We start from the raw sequence: 17,047 nt of genomic DNA, 5'->3' as shown, positions 1-17,047 counted from the left end.
TCCCTCTCTCTCTCTCTCTCTCTCTCTCTCTCTCTCTCTCTCTCTGCCTTCCTCCCCGCTCCACCTCTCCCCTGCAACCGGCTGCGACAGATCCACCTTCTTCCACATACCACGTGCCAGCTCAGAGACCTCCGAGACACCCCAATCAAGAGCTCTGTGCCCCTGCAGGGGCACCCCACATACACAAACCTACCTCCTGCCAGTGCTATAGGACAGGTTTTCCCAACACCACTAAGGAATTACCTACTGGGGAAAACTAAAGAGGGCTTCACCTCCTTCTCCCTTGGTCAGAGTTTCTGCTCCCCAAGTCATAGGGGTGAGGTCTAGTTATAAGAGGATGGCATTCAGACCCAGGGAATGCGTCAAACAGATTTTAATCCAGTCCCTGAAGTGGGCTGTTTTATACACAGCCAGCTACAGCTTTTATAGGAAGTACTTAGGTAATGTGTATCTAGAACCTCAATCACAACTACCCTTTGAATGCCTGCTTCCTGCCAGACACTAAGGACTTTAAATAAATCATCTCATTAATCCTAAGAATATCGCCTCTGAGAAAGAAATTATTACTCCATTTACAGAGCCGGGAAACGAGGAACAAGAGCCAAACGAAATGGCCAAGTCATGTGTGTTAGTGTTCTTCTCCCTCGGTGGGACCATGAGGCCATTCTTTCGGAGATGACAGCATGATCCTCCCTGCCAATTTCCAGGCACGGAGCTGGAGGGAGCTGGAGGGCAGCGTCCTACCGGGGCTGGAGCTGGCAGGAGGCTAAAGGCACAAGCAATTTTCCCCAGTAAGCACCTAGATCATCTGCGCTCACCGCTCCAGGGCCCTGAGCTCAGGAGTCCACTGGGGAGGTGCGCCTTGGGTTCACATAAGAGCCCTTCCTTGAGGGCGTACAGTACACAGATGCCCTGAGCTCCTTGTGCCCGCCCCCTGCCCCAGCGGCCCACTCTTCGGACTGTGCTGCTGGAGCTGGCTTTGTCACAAAGGGGCCTAAAAAAATTGGAGGAGGTCTAGGAGTCAGCCAACGCGGAGGGCCAGGTTCCTCCCATCCACTACCAAGAGCAGCCACTTGATGGCAATCTTAACCTATTCCCTTGGAATTCTTCCATCAAGAGCGACCCCAGCAGGGTGGGAGCAACAAGAATGGGTTGCAGAATGTGGATAGTGCTAGAGAAAGGCTCCTTCCAGTGGCCCGAGGCGGCAGGCGCACGCAGAGGCGTGGAAGGAAGGAAAAGGAAACGATGCCGATGCCGACATTCTCCCATGGGTGATTTTCATGTCCACAGACCTCTCCCGGGGGCTGGGTGGAAGTCAGGGTACAGCTTCTGCAGTCAGACAAGTCGGGAAGACGGAGATTTCTCAGGCCCCAAGCCACACTCACATCCGCTCTCCATCTACAGCTTGACGTGCGAGGCAGACAGATGGTCACAAACAGGGTAATCAATCAATGGCAAGCTCCTGCTTCTGATCTCAGCACCTTGTCGCCTCAAACCATGGGGGAAAAAGCCCCAAAATGGGGGGGGGGGTTGAAAAAGGCAACTTTCTTCCGTGGTGGGTGCTACACCTGTTGAATCAATCAGCCCGGCGCTTGTCTTAAATTATAAAGGGGAGGAGGGGATAAAAGCCATGTGCACCTATCTTCTAGAGAGAAGGGAGGCCGGGGGGCGGGGAAGGAATACAGTCACTGGATACTTCTATTTTCAGTGGCAGGAAGATTAACATCACAAGATGTGGGGGGGATTATCAGAAAACTGCCCACGTATTAGCGCGGTTAGGGATAAGGAATTGTACCCCCCCCATGGTTCAATGCGGCCCTTTGTGATGGCTTCGTAACTCTTGGCTTCTCAATTCATAAGAAGAGTTCAGGCACAGAGTGGAGAGTTTGCCAATATTTTCCTCTGAGGGAGTCAGAAACTGCCAGCTGAGAGCCTTCCAGCTCACCCTTTAAAACTCTGTAACACTTTCCAACTGAGTAAACTGGAAAGGCCCTTTTCAAATAACACTGGTCTGAAGTTGGGTAAACTGCTGAGTGAGGACAGGGTAAAGCAGCTCTGGTCCAGGCTAAGCAATTTGCAATGCAGATCCCTCCAGAAATCACCAGGCCTCCTGCATGCCAAGATGGTAAATGTGTACCATTTCCACTGGGGGGTCACCTGCCCTACTCCTGTCTGGAGAGGAGTCACTGACCTTCTAGCATCACTCGAGATGGGAAGGTACCACCTTTTTCAAAAGCGGGGATTCAAACTCTTTCATAAATACCGCAAGCCCAGTAGGGCAAAGGGATCAGAACTTTTTAAAACAGGTACACGTTTCCAAAGGGAGACTCTGAGCTGCCTTCATGTGTTGAAATGCAACGGAAATCATTCAAAGCTGTTGGAAAATTGGAAGGAAACTGCCATTTGAGGCAGCACCAAGAGCTGATTGGGGGGGGGGGGGCTCAGGCACAGAGGTCTTTCCTGGTCACCAAGACCAGGTGTCACATACCCCATCAGGAGGCCCACCTACCCACCAAAGGTTAACAGGAAGGCAATGAAAGGATGGACCCAGAAGCCACTGGAGGGGCAGGTGACACAGGAAGAGGCCCCTGTGTGCGGAACTGAAATCATCAGCTCCGAGGCATGAATGAACCAAGAGCACTAGTGAAAGATCAGGGAACGGGAGACAGGAGGAAGGGGGGCACTGGGCCCGAGGAGCCCCAAAACTCCAGAAACAAGCCTCACTCTCCTTGCAAGACACGGAGACAGCCTGGCGGACAGGCTGGACAGATACTGATCCTGGACACTCTGGTCCTTGACGGGCAGGTCTAAGGTTATAAAACAGCTCCGAGTTCCCTCACGGATCCCAAACCTCCACACGGGAGACACCGGTACAGTTTCAGAGTCTTCCAGAAGAAATCATGAGGAAGCTAGTTTTGGGGCTCTGCAGAAGTCCCCCTAAAGCCTCAGAGAAAGCTGGAAGGACAGAGGAGATCTGACCGCAGGAGAGCGTGAGTAACAAACAGTAAATTAAGGAATTTATGGGTTGTAGGGTAATTTCCCAAAAGCATACCCAGTTATCACCCTTCTGGCTTTAAGGATATGCCGTACGGGACACTGAACATTTAATGTGGCTCAAGTAATAACAGATTATTTCCAAAAGCGAGGTTAAGAGGCTCTCTAAAGTTGGGGGAAATGGGATCGAAGAAGTTCACAAGCAAAGCAAAACTGCACGAATGCCATTGTAGATCAGATCGTCATTAACGCTCCGTCAATCCACCCCAGAACCCAAATCACAGCATGGCCCCAAGCACCTATCCCCACTATCTCCAGGTAAGGAGGAGGTCAGGGACGTGCGCATCTGCCGGCCTGCGCACAGATAAACTCCATGCCAGAACAAGTCCACTTGGGCGGAGGGCAGCCCTGTCTGGGGACGCCCCAGGCTCCTCCCCTTCCTGTACAAGTTGAGAAGTAAAACCAGTTGGAAAGCCTTGCCCTAAATTACACTCACAGCACATAAAAGTAAATTGAATCCGTGTATCAAGTACAAATAAAATGAATGTGTGTATAACAAACAGGATCCATCAACCTCCAGTAAGGCCATGATTTCTCCCACGCTGACCACAGAAACATCGCTACGGGGCCATCTCGATTCCCGCTCCCTCCCCGATCCCGGGAGCCTTTGAAATAACCCGATTTGCCCCTTCCTTCGGGCTCTTGGCCTCCAGCAGCTCTCCAGCTCAGGAGTCTTGTTTCAATCCCCACTGAAGTATGGGATTTAGATAAACGCAAGAGGTCTCAAAAAGGCAGGCATGTAATAAATAAAAACCCAAGCTTAATTCCGTCCAACTGAGAGGAACAATAACTTCTCCAAGGTCAAACAAGTTCTTAGGGGCTCCCAGCATACCAGGAAACCCTTCTAGTACCCACATAAGCACAAAAGGAAACACGCTGCAGATGAACACGGAAATTAACTTAACCGAAAATTAAAATGAAATAAAACTGTTAGCATCTCAGAGCCCTACCCGTGTGCCAGTATTGGTAGGAAGACGGCCCCACCCCAAATGCCTATGCTGAAGCCCCAAAACCCACTGTGACCGTATTTGGACAGAGCGTGCAAGAAAGTGAGAAAAGTAAATGAGGTCATCATAATGGGGGGGGGGCACGATACACAATAATCTGCTAGGGCCAGTGTCCTCCTAAGGAGAGGAAGAGACACCTACGCACTCTGTCCCCCACTCTCAGTCTAGTGAGGATATGGCCAGGAAGCCATTCTTCATCAGGAAGGACTGGCTGGCACCCCAGATCCGGGACCTCCAGCCTCCAGAACAAGGAGAAATGTATTTCTGTCTAAACCACCCCACCCAGACTATGGTATTTTCTTAGGGCAGCAGGAGCTGACTAATACACAGACTCTCGCCACAGCCGTAAAAAAATGAACAGAAATCAGCCATTTGACCACAGTGCCCCCCACCTTTGCATCCTCAGGGCCATGGGGCAGCTCACGGGCTCCAGACAAGAATCACTCGAACTGAAAACACATCAGCAGAGAAGGGATATGCCCTAGGGATGCCTCTTCAGCTTGTCTTTGGGGAAAAGCCATGTCTGGAACCCCAGTTCCAAGAACCTCTGGAATTCTTGAACCAAGGTTGTGATTTCTCAACACTCACAGAGGGGGAAACACCAAGCAGGAGGAGAGGCAGAGCTGTTCAAACACTCATTAGATCCAGACTTGCACACAGCTCGGGACCAAAAACGTAAGCCCAGTTCAAGACGGAGAATCTGGCTCCACCAATGCCACCTTGAGATGGTGAAGGTCATTCATGGCCATGTCCAACTGTAAGGGGTCTTTTATTCATGCTTACCTAAAGCCAGGGCTTCTGGTACATTCTGGGAAAACACAAACCCAATTATCATAAAAGGTTAAAAAAAGAAAAAAAAAAATCAAGACAGCTATGGTGACAAACCCCAAAATGAACACATACTTTCACTTGGAAAAGGGAAGGTATACGACCAAAAGTCCTCAGGAGGAAAAGTCCTCAGTCTACAATAGAGCACTTATCACATGGGTATAGGAGCATTTGGAAATCCATCAAATCATACAAGTAAGAAGCATGATGTCGCAGAGCGGTACGGTTTACCTCAATTAAAAAAATAAGGGTGGTCGGGGCACCTGGGTGGCTCAGTGGGTTAAAGCCTCTGCCTTCGGCTCAGGTCATGTTCCCAGGGTCCTGGGATCAAGCCCCACATTGGGCTCTCTGCTCGGCAGGGAGCTTGCTTCTTCCTCTCTCTCTCTGCCTACTTGTGATCTCTGTCAAATGAATAAATAAAATCTTTAAAAAAATAAATAAATAAATAAGGGTGGGGGGTACGATCTGAGTCAGGAGTCCTGGGGTCAAATCCTGATTGCACGGCTTAGTTCTGTAGCCCTGTGCAAGCTGCTTAACATCTGAGATCCACGACACAAACCCACAAAATTATGATAGCAACAGATTACGATAATGTTATGAGATTAGAAGGAATGACTTATTTCTTATAAGCTCAATTTTAACTTAAACTACTAAACAATGTATCCTGTACCTGAATACGCAAACTAGAAAGAGCGTTAAGAAAAGGTACGGGGTGGGGGCGCCTGGGTGGCTCACTCTGCTAAGCACTGAACTCTTGGTTTCAGCTCAGATCATTATCTCCGGGTCATGAGATCAAGCCCCACGTCAGGCTCGGCGCTTTGTACAGAGTCTGCTTGGGACACTCTCCCCCTCTGCCCCTTCCTCCTCTGTGCACATTCTCACTCGCTCTCTCCCAAATGAATTAATCTTTAGAAAGAAAGAAGCAAAGGAAAGGAAAAGGAAAAGGGAAGAAAAATGAAAGGAAAGGTAAGGTATAGGGTGATCCAATCCTAAGAAACTTTAGGATAGTAAGACTTAGAAATTTATGACAACCATGAATAAACATGTGCTTCAGAGACAGGGAAAACAGCATAGGGGAAGGTGTCAGACTGTATTTCCGAACTAAAAGCTGGAGTCATATGTGGGACACTCAACCGCTGATCAGACAGGAACAGGTCCACAGCAAGGCAGAGGGTGCTGGAAGGGAGAGGCGGGAGCAACTGGTGGGCAGAAAGCAGTCTGCACACCGCGTCACATAGCACACGCTCTACAGAGCACCCAGGAGTCCACTCAGCGTGGACTTTCAATCTACTGCAGGGAGAGAACTCAGAACTAGTGAACAACAAGAATACAAGGTCAGGCAGTGTAAATTCTATGCAGACAAGTATTACAAGGTAAAGAGCGAAAGGGTAACAGACCAAGAAAAGACTTTTGATAGGATGCTCAAGAGGGACACTCCAGTTCCAACCTCCAAGTTTGAGCAGGCACCTGAAACATGGGCAGGGATGAAGCACGCGGTTCTCTAAAGGGAGACAGCTGTCAACAGAAGGATCAAAAAGCACAAAAGCTCTGGGTGCTGGGATGGCTCAGACAGTCGAGCATCTGACTCCCGATCTCAGCTCCGGTCATATCTCATCCTGAAACGGGGCTCCAAGTCAGGCTCTGCACTGGGCAGAGCCTGCTTCAGATTCTCTCTCCCTCTCCACCTGCACACACTCTCAAAAAATTAACTGTTTTCTTTTAAAGGGGGGGGGGCACAAAAACTGGGGCGCCTGGGTGGCTCAGTCGGTTAGGCTTCGGTCTTCAAGCTCAGGTCATGATCCCAGGATCCCGGGATTGAGCCCAGCATTGGGCTCCTCCCTCCCTTCCTCCCTCCCCTCCTCCCTCTCTCTCCCCCCCCCACCACCTGCCCCTCCCCGACTCCTGTTCTCTCCCTCTTTCTAATAAATAAAATCCTTAAAAAAAATAAATACATAAAACACAAAAATTCTGGTGCACTTCAAACAGCAAGAAGGCCAAACCAGGGGAGGCAGTGAGGCTAGACAGATACTGTGGCCCACATCCTATGGTCAGGGTAAGGACGCTAAGCTATCACACTACGAGGCAGGGAGACACTGCAGGAACAGAACATGTGCTAATCTGCATTTATGAAGGACCATGAAAGCCCACATTCTGACTGCTGCCTGGAGGGACAAAAAGACAGAAGCTGAGATCAAAGAGCATGGGGGATCCCAGCCCAAGCTAGAGGTTTCCGGCTAGTGGCAATAGTGTGAACTCAGATTCGGAAGATGTGAATTTGGAACAAACAGGTTTTGCTAAAGGAAGGAATGCAAAGTATAGAAAAACCAGAAGTACAGATCACTCCAAGGCTTAGGCCAAAGGAACTAGAAAAACGGAACTGGCATTTACCGACAACGGGAAGATGGGCAGAGCAGAGGACAGACTCAGCTGGAGACAGAGTTGGTGTTGGGACAGTTCGTGTTCACGAGACCTTCCAAGAAATCTGTGTAGAAGCCAAGTAAGCAAGGGGAGTTCAGGACAGGTCCGATCATGTCAAATACTGCCAAAGGGGTGAATAAGGCTACATTGACTGGAATCTTGAGTTGTCAATCAAGGTCATTATGAAGCCTTAATCGAGGACTGATCCCAGGGATTCAAAGGAGAATGAAAGCGGAAAGGATATTAATATGAATATAGATAGCAGAGGGTACAGCCTGGGTAGACATTTTCTTTTGAGGCACTCGCCGTAAAGACAGACATGACAGCAGGAGGGATATGCAAGATCAGTAGAGGGACTGTTTTATCATGAGAGCAACCATAACATGTTTTGTTTACTGATGACAATCATCTAGGAGAGAAGTAAATAATGAAGAGGGATAAGTTCCAGAATGATGTCCCTGTAGAGATAAGAAAAGGAGATCACAGCAGATTTCTATCCTCCTGCCCTCAGGACCCCTCATAGCTGGGCTTGTCTAAGAACCCTGACAGGCAGGAGAGAGCACACATGCTTTCTCTGCCCACCCCACCCCGCCACACACATATACCCCTACCTGTCACAGGCCCCTCCTCTTAGAGCAGCCCAGATTTGGCAATGATGAGGACAGAGCTAACAGAGGAAGTGGGCTGGGAGGGCTGGAGGGGTAAGGTGACCTCCAGCACAAAGTGAAAGAGCAACAGCGTTCCGTTTTATGACTCCCAAAACCCGTCCGTGTTCTAAAGACACGATCAAGTGTCAACCAAACAGAAGCACGATCAAGAAATGCCCCAAGTGTCCCACTTAGGTCCAGGACGGACCACATGAAAGCCACAGAGAAAGACAAAGTTTTCTGACGTGATCATTTTCTAGGATAAAAAGTTTGGTTTTTTTCTTTTTTTTTTAATTTAAGTTGTTTTCAGTGAAATGTATTTACCCTTCATCTCACCCAGCTTTTACATGGAGTGCTGTCTCACACGTGAAGGGGGCAGGAACAGAAGGAAGAAGGGTCTCAGGTTGGAGAGTTCCAGAAACCCAACCTGCGGCAGCCGCATGAGAGCAGCCTGAGCCCGCAGTGCCCACAGCTTACAGAGGACACGGAGGCGGACACATGGCCGGTGGGGTAAGCCACTTTCTCTAGAAGGAAACAAGCAAACACCCAAAGAACTGTCTCTCCCGTTGAAAAAGCTGGATGTGAACACAGCAGGCGAACACCGCGGGCCCAGAGCAGACAGGAGAGGTGTCCCCCATCAGCTGACAGAAGGCACCCATACGACCATGACTGTCTTTTCAAATACAGCCACGTACATCAAGTGCCATCCGTGGGACGATGTGCTCGCACTTTTCACTTGGGCTCACAAAACATCTTTTATTTTATGCAGAACAATGACCCTGCGAGAGTTGGGACCAAGTTTCATTTCACAATCAACACATCGGTAATCTTTAAGATTTTCAAGGAGCTGGAGATTCTAGTCCTTAGAAGAAAGACGGTTTGTATGTAGGGGGTTTGGGGGTGTCCCCTGTCCACATCTCCAGCTTTGGCCCCTCACTACAAGTCAGCAGTGGTTGCCAGAAAGGCCCATCCCCCTCCAGCGTGGCACCAGGACCAGTGGCCCTCAGAGGGCTGCCAACCCCATGGTTCAGCAGCAGCATTAAAAATACAAAGTTCGGGGCACCTGGGTAGTTCAGTCGGTTAAGCATCTATCTTCAGCTCGGGTCATGATCTCAGGGTCCTGGACCGAGCCCCTACATCAGGCTCCCTGCTCAGCAGAGAGCCTGCTTCTCCCTCTCCCTCTTCCTGCTGCTCTGCCCACTGTGCACTCATTCTCTCTCTCTCCATCAAATAATCTTTTTTCAGTAAGTAGATTAAAAAAAATAAAAAGCTCTACCTCTCGGTGAAGAAAGAAGATGAATGCATCTGTGTACCGGTGACGGGCCCCGGGAGGGTGAGCGAGCAGGACGGGTGCCATCTTTGGATTCCCTCGATCGATGACATGCACGACAGAGGCCCACATTCACACTCACACGCCCACCCCACCCCCGAAGCCTCCTTCCCCAGCACAGCATCACACATTATCTCTTTCAAAAGAAACACCTTTTAGAAAAAGTGTCCTCCTCCAAATTCTTATTTTTGGAATCCTATCTTTACTTTTTATCAGACAGGTGGCACAGAAAGCAGCGGCTGCGGGGACCACCCGTGCAGGCCAACGACGAATCCTTGCTGCTGTACCACGTCCTCATCCACAGAACGGTCTGCTCGGGAGATTACAACAACTGAGATGTGGACCGAGTGCCGAGATCGGTGGGGAGTCAGTAGTGGGTGCCCAGTACGGACGGGCCACCAGGACCACCGCAAGGGTGCAAGGAAGAGGAGCCCGGGTCCCTCAAATCCACTCAAGGCTCTTCGGCTGGCCAGAGGCCTTGTTCGATCTCGGATGACATTTATAGGAAGCAAATGAAACTCCAAATACAGCTAATAGCTCCCCTCTCTTACTGTGTAATTATGTGTACTCATTTGTGTAGCATGTTATTATTTAAATGTCCCTAATTTCAGCCCCGGCGGGCCAAGGGCCCTCAAAAAGTGGCCGAGGCCTCAGCCTCTGCCAGCCGTTCCCAAAGCTTTTGTCAAATTTATTACAGCCAGAGTGGCATGATCTACGGCAGGAAGCAGACAGAAGGCTCTCGCAATCAGCAAAAATCCGAGCCCCACCTCCCCCAGGCCCAGCTCTAACCAACCAGCCATAATGGGGGTTTCAGTCCCTCCACACAAGATTCACATTCACTACCTCTACTAGGATCAAAAACAAACAAACAAAACAACAACAACCAAACCACAATCTCATTCCCTGTCACTTCAGAACTACGAAAGCAAGACTGATGGCCAACATGGATTTCATGACATAAACTACGAGCTCTCCCCACAGTCTCATGTCTGGCTGGGTTATTACGACGACCCGAGACCCAGAGAAATGGGGCAGCAGAGTTCAGCCCCTCAGATAAAAACTGGCGCCTTCTACGCTGGGTTCCCGGACACCCGACCCCTCACACACTTCATCATCCTCATGGGCCAAGGACTTAGAGGAAATGATGTCAATTCATTCTCAAATTAGAGAAAAAGTTCCATCAAGCTCCTCCTATTGTCAATGCAGAGTATTATTTGAAGACGGAATTTTCCCCAGGAAACACTGGGAGAACGAATAACCCAGAAACAGCTCAGAAAAGTGATATGGGGGTGGAGGGGATCGAACGCCTTGTTTTCGATACCAGTGCTGCAAAGATACGGTGTAATTTTCACCCCTTCTGCCTCCTTAAATAAGCGCTAGATCCAAAGTTCCAGGACGTGAGCTCTAATTCCAGTTCTGCTACAGCACAGTTGACAGCTGTGTGACCTTGGGAAAGTCACTACCACACAGAGCACTCCCAAAGCCCTACGAGGACACTCTTCAGCTTACAGCTGAACACACCAGGGGCCTCAGAGGTAGGTCACCACCCAAGGTCCCCAAGCTGCAAAGCATGGGGTGGGGGGTGGAGGGGTAGGGGGAAGAGATGGGCGATGGCACAGGGGCAGTAGTGACCCCACCCCGGTTCTGGGCACAGGGACCCCCTACACCCCCCCCCCGTCTGGGCCAGCTTCCTTCCCCATGTCCTAGAGCAAGGGCTCTGTACTGGGCACAGCTTCAAAACTCCACCACCAGACAGATTCCTCCTGTGACCATTAACACTGGACCAATCGTGTTGGTTTTCAGCGTTTTCAAGGGAACCTCAGGGGGTTCTGTGATGAACTGAAACAAACAAAACAAAAAAGGAAACATTTCACCTGGCAGGGCTGTGAAAACGGCTCTCCCCCCAACTAACCTACCTTCATTTGCCCGACAGTGAAAAACCCCAAAATAGGGTGCTGTGATGTCTAGCTCAGGACAAGGTCCTTCCACTGCGTAGTATGGGAATGAGGTTTATGAAGTATCCGCTGAACAAGTGACACATACACAGGCATGCGCGCACACACACACACACACACAGAGAGAACACTGCTTGCTACCCTCCTACCCCCAACCTCAGCCACCAGAACAGCCTGGGATCCTCCACAGCCTTCCGCTCTCTCTGGATCGTGCACCCTGAGAGCGCACTGCTGAGGTCCGGGGACCTCCAGAGAAGGAGCTAGTCCCCAGCGAGTGAGCAATGCTGTTTCCCGATCTCTGGCAGGCCCCCAGTGAGAAAGCACACTTCAACCTGTTAGTGGCCTCTAAGAACATTCTTCTTACAACCAGAGGGGCTTATTTCTTATTTAGAAGTGCTATGGAAATCCACGACACAGAATGACAAACATGTGGACTTTGGACAGGTGGCTGCGTGGACACCAACAGGAAACAGAAACAGACATCTTCACAGCAATCAGGCCTTGGTGTCTCCAGACTGAACACTAGACAGGAAAACGACAAGCCGGTCTTCATCAGCATGAAATACAAACCACCACAACAAAAACCCCTTTTCTTTAAAGAATTCTTGTACCAATTTCTTAAAGTCTCTAACAATCCCCAGCAGGGCAGTCTTTGCCAGTTTTCTTAGAGCTCCTTCCTGGGCACTGTCAAGCCCTCAACGAGGCCAGTTAAAAACGCGAGCTACCTTTGCTCCACGAGGCTGGCAGTGCCTGGGAGACCTCCAGAAGGACTTCAGTTTTTGTTCTTTTACCTAAATCCCACCTTTACTTAATCCTGGACACCTGGCAAACTTGTCCTAAAAGTGGATTTTTGCCCCCTCAAATGGCTTGATGTTTGTTGTTGTTGTTGTTAAGATTCTAAAACCACTACAGCTGTACCACGCGATGTACATAGCAGAATGAGATTATGCCTTTTCACGACAGTGACCTCTAACCCCCAGCCGCCCCTGCTCTGCTGTAACCTTCAGGGTACAAGGAGACTCTCCCGGGCCACACTCCCCTCAAACACATAAAAAGTCAGATACTACGTTCAACGTGAAGCAAGGACACCAGGAACAATCACGTCACACAGAGGGCCAGATTCTAGACTGGTGGCAACAGATTCTACTAATTGTGCTTCTGTGGGGGGGGGGGGGGATAGAGAGAGAGAGAGAGAATATATAAAATATATATTCTCTCTCTCTCTCTCTCTCTCTCTCTCTCTCTCTCTCTCTCTATATATATATATATATATATATATATATATGAGGGGTGGGGGCCTTCCCATATACATGTGGACTCCAACTTCCAGAAGCTTTAAGTCACATAGAAACAGGACAGGGACAGGCCCTGGGTGGGTGGCAGGGCAAACCCAGGCTTACTTCAGGGAGGGTGTCCCTGGAAACCCAGCCAAGGCTTCACACGGGTCCCACCTGCAGGCACTGGTCCCAACAAGAGACTCCCCCAGGGGTGCCTGGGGAGCTCAGTCATTAAGCATCTACCTTGGGCTCAGGTCATGACCCCAGGGTCCTGGGATCAAGCCCCACATCAAGCTCCCTGCTTGGCAGGAAGCCTGCTTCTCCCTCTACCACTCCCCCCACTTATCTTCCCTCTCTTGCCATCTCTCTCTATGTCAAATATATAAATAAAATCATTAAAAAAGAGGCTCCCCCAGACAACCCACCTTACAATGAAGCCAAATGGAAGGACGGTGGACACGCGAGGTGAATGTGGCCGCCGGACCCTGGCAAGCTCTCAAGTAGCCCACGTGTCCTGACACTGTCACTCCACGGGCCAGAGCAGAAACTCTAAAAAAAGAACCGCCACCTCTCCCGTGTCTCTCTCCTTGCTCCAAGCCACATACCAATCAGAACATGGTCCATTCATTCACATTTATCTAGAATTCCAAAGGACTAACGCGGAAGACTGTGGAAGGCCACCCCAGCCACGTCCCCTGAATGAACACAGACTGTAACCAAATGCGTGTTCTCAAATGGTTTCCACGTGCTGGTTTCTGGCCAGTCCTCCTAAAAAGCCCATGCCAAAGAATCAGCATTATAAACTCAGAAGAGCACGGTTCCTTCCAGGCTGCAAGACCTCAGGTAGCCACATGGCTGCCCTCCCAGACGCACAGAATTCCAGGCCACCATCTATTACCTGCTGCCATGCAACCACCTGCCCGGCCTGCTGAGCAAGGAAGGAAGCAGGTCCTCAGCAGGCCACTGAGCCAGCGAGCAGGAAGGGCAGCGGGCACCCACGAGACTCAAGTTACTTCCTACACAAACAGGAAAAGAACCAGGAGCTCCAGGGCGCGGCGAGATCCAAGGAGAAAGACAGAGACCCACAGAAAAACCGGTAAGGCAGACTCTACCTTCAACCCAGGACCCAGCACAAATCAGATCACAGCCCCCATCTTATCTGTAGGGAACAGACTAATTAAGGCACCTTGCCAATTATATTACACAGCACATAAAGGAGCATAAAAATGAATCCATCGACCCAGTAGGATGTCCGAAATAACTGCCATTAGGGGCCTAACCTGAGAAGCACAAGCTGACCGAAACACATCCGATTCAGAAACAAGGTCGTGCCCAAAGATACCATCCGATTCCAACAAAAGAGGCAACTCACCATTCACTGTTTTCAGGCTCCCAGCAATGCCTTCCCCGTGCTGCCTCTTCTGGGCATTCTTGAACTCCTTCAGAGACAAATAAAGGACTTTACGTACCACCCTTTCTTCTGACCATGGAATCCCATCACTGTCATCCTGGAGAAACAGAAGAAAGGGAGAAGGGAAACACAAAAAAAAAAAAAAGGGGGGGGGGGAGTAGGTGGGCAAGTAAATACTAAGAGTTTGAATAAACTTAAAAAAAAAAAAAAAGATCTAAACAAGCATCATGCGACCAAGACCCAGCTCTGGAGGCCAGAATTCCATCCTGCGGTCATGGTTCCAGCACTGCTCCTAGCAAAAAGCCAAAGGGCATGGAAGGGAGACAAGCACCTCGCTTTCTTTACAAGCCTTGCGCCCAAATACCCTCATTAACCAGTAACACTGCAGTTTCATATTCTGGGCAAAATTCAGAAAGAGGCGTTTTGTGCACCCACAAGCGGAGGCCTGAGGAACCAGTGTGCCTCCGGAGTTCCGCAGAGCAATGCCAGAAGGTGCTCTGCCTTACAACCCTGAGCTGGGCTCCTTCAGAAACAGCTGCTGGGGGCGGGGGTTGGTGCTGCCTGCCAAGAATTTACCGTTAAATCAGAAGAGATGAAATGGGATCTCCACTGACCCCTCAGTCACGGAAAGGAGCCCTAATTAGGAAAGAGAGCATGGGGCAGGGCGGGGAGTGGGGCATGAATCCTGGTGGGCAGCGGTAGGAGGGCTGGGAGGGAAGGGAAGGGATGACTTAAAAGGGGAAGGGGGGGCGAAAAGGAAAGAAAAATACACACAGGTTAATAATAGGTCTTGAAGGTCTAATTTGCGAGGCTCCCTTATGTTTGTGGTATCAGATGCGGTGCTCGCTCCTGAGAGAGGCCGGGAACACATGAGGGCCAGGTTGGGCAAATCCAAGGAGCTAACCTGCCACCGGTGCCGCCGGCACCCATCCCAGCCACTCCAGCAGTAAAGGCAGAAAGACAGAGGAGAGGCGAGGAGCAGCAAGAGGAAGAGGAGAGGGAGCCCCCCAGCTGGGGAGGGAGGTCAGAGCCCACTCTGGAATCAGAAATGGTGGATCCAGGATCTGAGCAGAGAGGGGACTATTGTAGGGAACCAGCGAGAAGGTGTGTGTAAGATCTGAAGTGTTGCTTCACACAAGGCCAAGGACAGCCCTAGATTCTCGCCTGTGCGCACCTGCCTACTGTCTGCAAATGCAAGAGGTCCTTAAGTTCACACTCACGTCAAGACTTAAGCATTTTAGAGCCTTTCACCTTAAAGGATAGGAGCTTCTCAGACCCTTGGGACCTTCGGAGAATAAGGAGAACGTTAATACCATGGGTAAAAGCAGGAAGGGAGGGTGGATATTCGAGTTCCTTCTGCTCAGGCCTTACACCCCAAGAGCCAGGCCAGTGCTGTGGTCCTGCCTGCCAGACGGAGCGGTTTCACCCTCCCTGCCGCCCGCAGGTCCCGGGAAACCTCCACAGGACTTGGTCAGGGGGGCCAGATGACCTGAGGGCTCTTCCAGCGAGCGCGTTCCTAAATTCTGCATAAACACAAACTACCTCTTAGAAATCCGACCATAGCGACTCTAAAGCCCTAAATAACTTGAAACTGCACTCCGGTTAAGCTGCCGGGATTTTCCCCAGGAGAGCGCGCTTCCATCTTCCGTAATAAGGGGGAAGAGAGCCCTGGGAAAGAACAACTAGGATTTCCACCTTGCCCATGCCATCCTCCCACTCCTGCAGACCGGCCAAGCGGAGATTTCCATTGGCTCCAAGGAGGAAGGCGCCTCCTGTCTTCCTGGGGGCGCTCCCCAGAGAAGCAAGAAGGATCTACAGGCCACAGTGGGCGAGTCAAGGTCCGGACCCAAAGGCTGAGAGAAACCAGACAACTGCCTCCACTGGCGGGACAGGCCCACAGGGTCTCTGAACCACTACCGTGTGTACAAGTCACTCTCTACCTTCCGACCACATGGTTCACCAACAGAAAAAGGAGGCCCTCTGACCAGACTCCATCTGAGGAGCTTGAATAATTAATCAGAGGACAGAGGCACACAACACACAAAGGGCACAAAGAAGGTGAATTCGCTGTCCCACCAGCTCCCCCAACAAAGGAGCATTGGCTCCTCCTAATACTGAAGACAGTGAGGCTGAAACCCCAGCTTTTCCCAGCAGCCAGGAGAGAGCGCTCTACACGGGGACCTGATCCCTGTTCTCATCCTCAAACGAGACTGGGATTATAAACTATTATTCCGTACATACCCACAGTTTATAAATTATAAGACCCGAAAATAGGTTTCAAAGCAAAGTTCCTGCCATGATTTACTGGGTCGTGTTCAGACTGGTGCCTTCATTCTGACTTCGGGCCTCCACACAAGACAGCCCTACCCCTACAACTGCAGTCTCGGTAAACCATAAACCATGGGAGCAGAAGCCACCCGCAAAAGAAGATGCGTTTCAGGTTCACTTACTGACACGAGAGCCTTCATGAAATCTATAAAGTACTTTAAATACAGGGGAGCCAAATCCATGACCCAGATTATGGGCTTTCAAATTCTAGACATTAAAAAACAAATTTGGGGGCGGGGGGACACAAGAGCTCTTTTCTATAACATACAATACTGGTCAAGCTTTGTCCTATCCCTTGATGTTGACGCAAGACACAAACCTAGTTAGTAATAAAGGGACTCTGTTTCCGAAAGCTCCATAGCTGAAATTAAAACTTAAGGTGCTTTTCCCAGCTGCAGGGTCAAGACGGATCACCCTACGCTATGCTGGGAGGCCTGGTCTCCTCCCCGATGGAAGGCCTGAAGCAGAACGCATAGGGGTGCCTGCACCCCCCGAGGTGGTAACACAGAGCTAGCTAGCCAAGATGGGGGGTCACGGAAGGTCTGCAAGAAGGTACCTCAAGTCCAACACGCACTCCGCGCTAGCCTCAGCTGTCGTTCAGAACAGCCAAGGGCTGAGCGCTCCAAGAAAAGCCCAGACAGAACTCTCAACAGGTCAGGCAACCCCAAATGCCAACATCTGAGAGTTGACTACCTTTTGTTTCCCCCCTTCTTCAAGAGGAGTCTCGTCTTTTTTTTTATTTATTTATTTATTTATTTATTTATTTATTTATTTATTTATTTTTTTTTTTTT

General features: G+C 50.1%; 1 protein-coding gene across 2 annotated transcripts in view; it reads right to left on the bottom strand.

The window, feature by feature from the left end:
- The window catches only part of LOC111156647 (jumonji and AT-rich interaction domain containing 2), a 258,693-nt gene that overhangs the window by 123,704 nt on the left and 117,942 nt on the right, over nt 1-17,047 (bottom strand). Inside the window, exon 2 of one of the 2 annotated variants that reach the window (XM_022517658.1) lies at nt 13,889-14,024. In XM_022517658.1, coding sequence (XP_022373366.1) covers nt 13,889-14,024 — 136 coding nt within the window. Of the gene's footprint in view, nt 1-13,888; nt 14,025-17,047 lie in introns of those variants that run through there. The other variant, XM_022517659.1, reaches the window with a different exon arrangement.

This window comes from Enhydra lutris, unplaced genomic scaffold (genome assembly GCF_002288905.1).
Source record: "Enhydra lutris kenyoni isolate GAN:26980312 unplaced genomic scaffold, ASM228890v2 scaffoldscaffold48, whole genome shotgun sequence".
NCBI classification, from domain to species: Eukaryota; Metazoa; Chordata; class Mammalia; order Carnivora; family Mustelidae; genus Enhydra; species Enhydra lutris.
The sequence above is the reverse complement of the archived record's forward strand: the minus strand, read 5'-3'. Positions and strand labels throughout refer to the sequence as shown.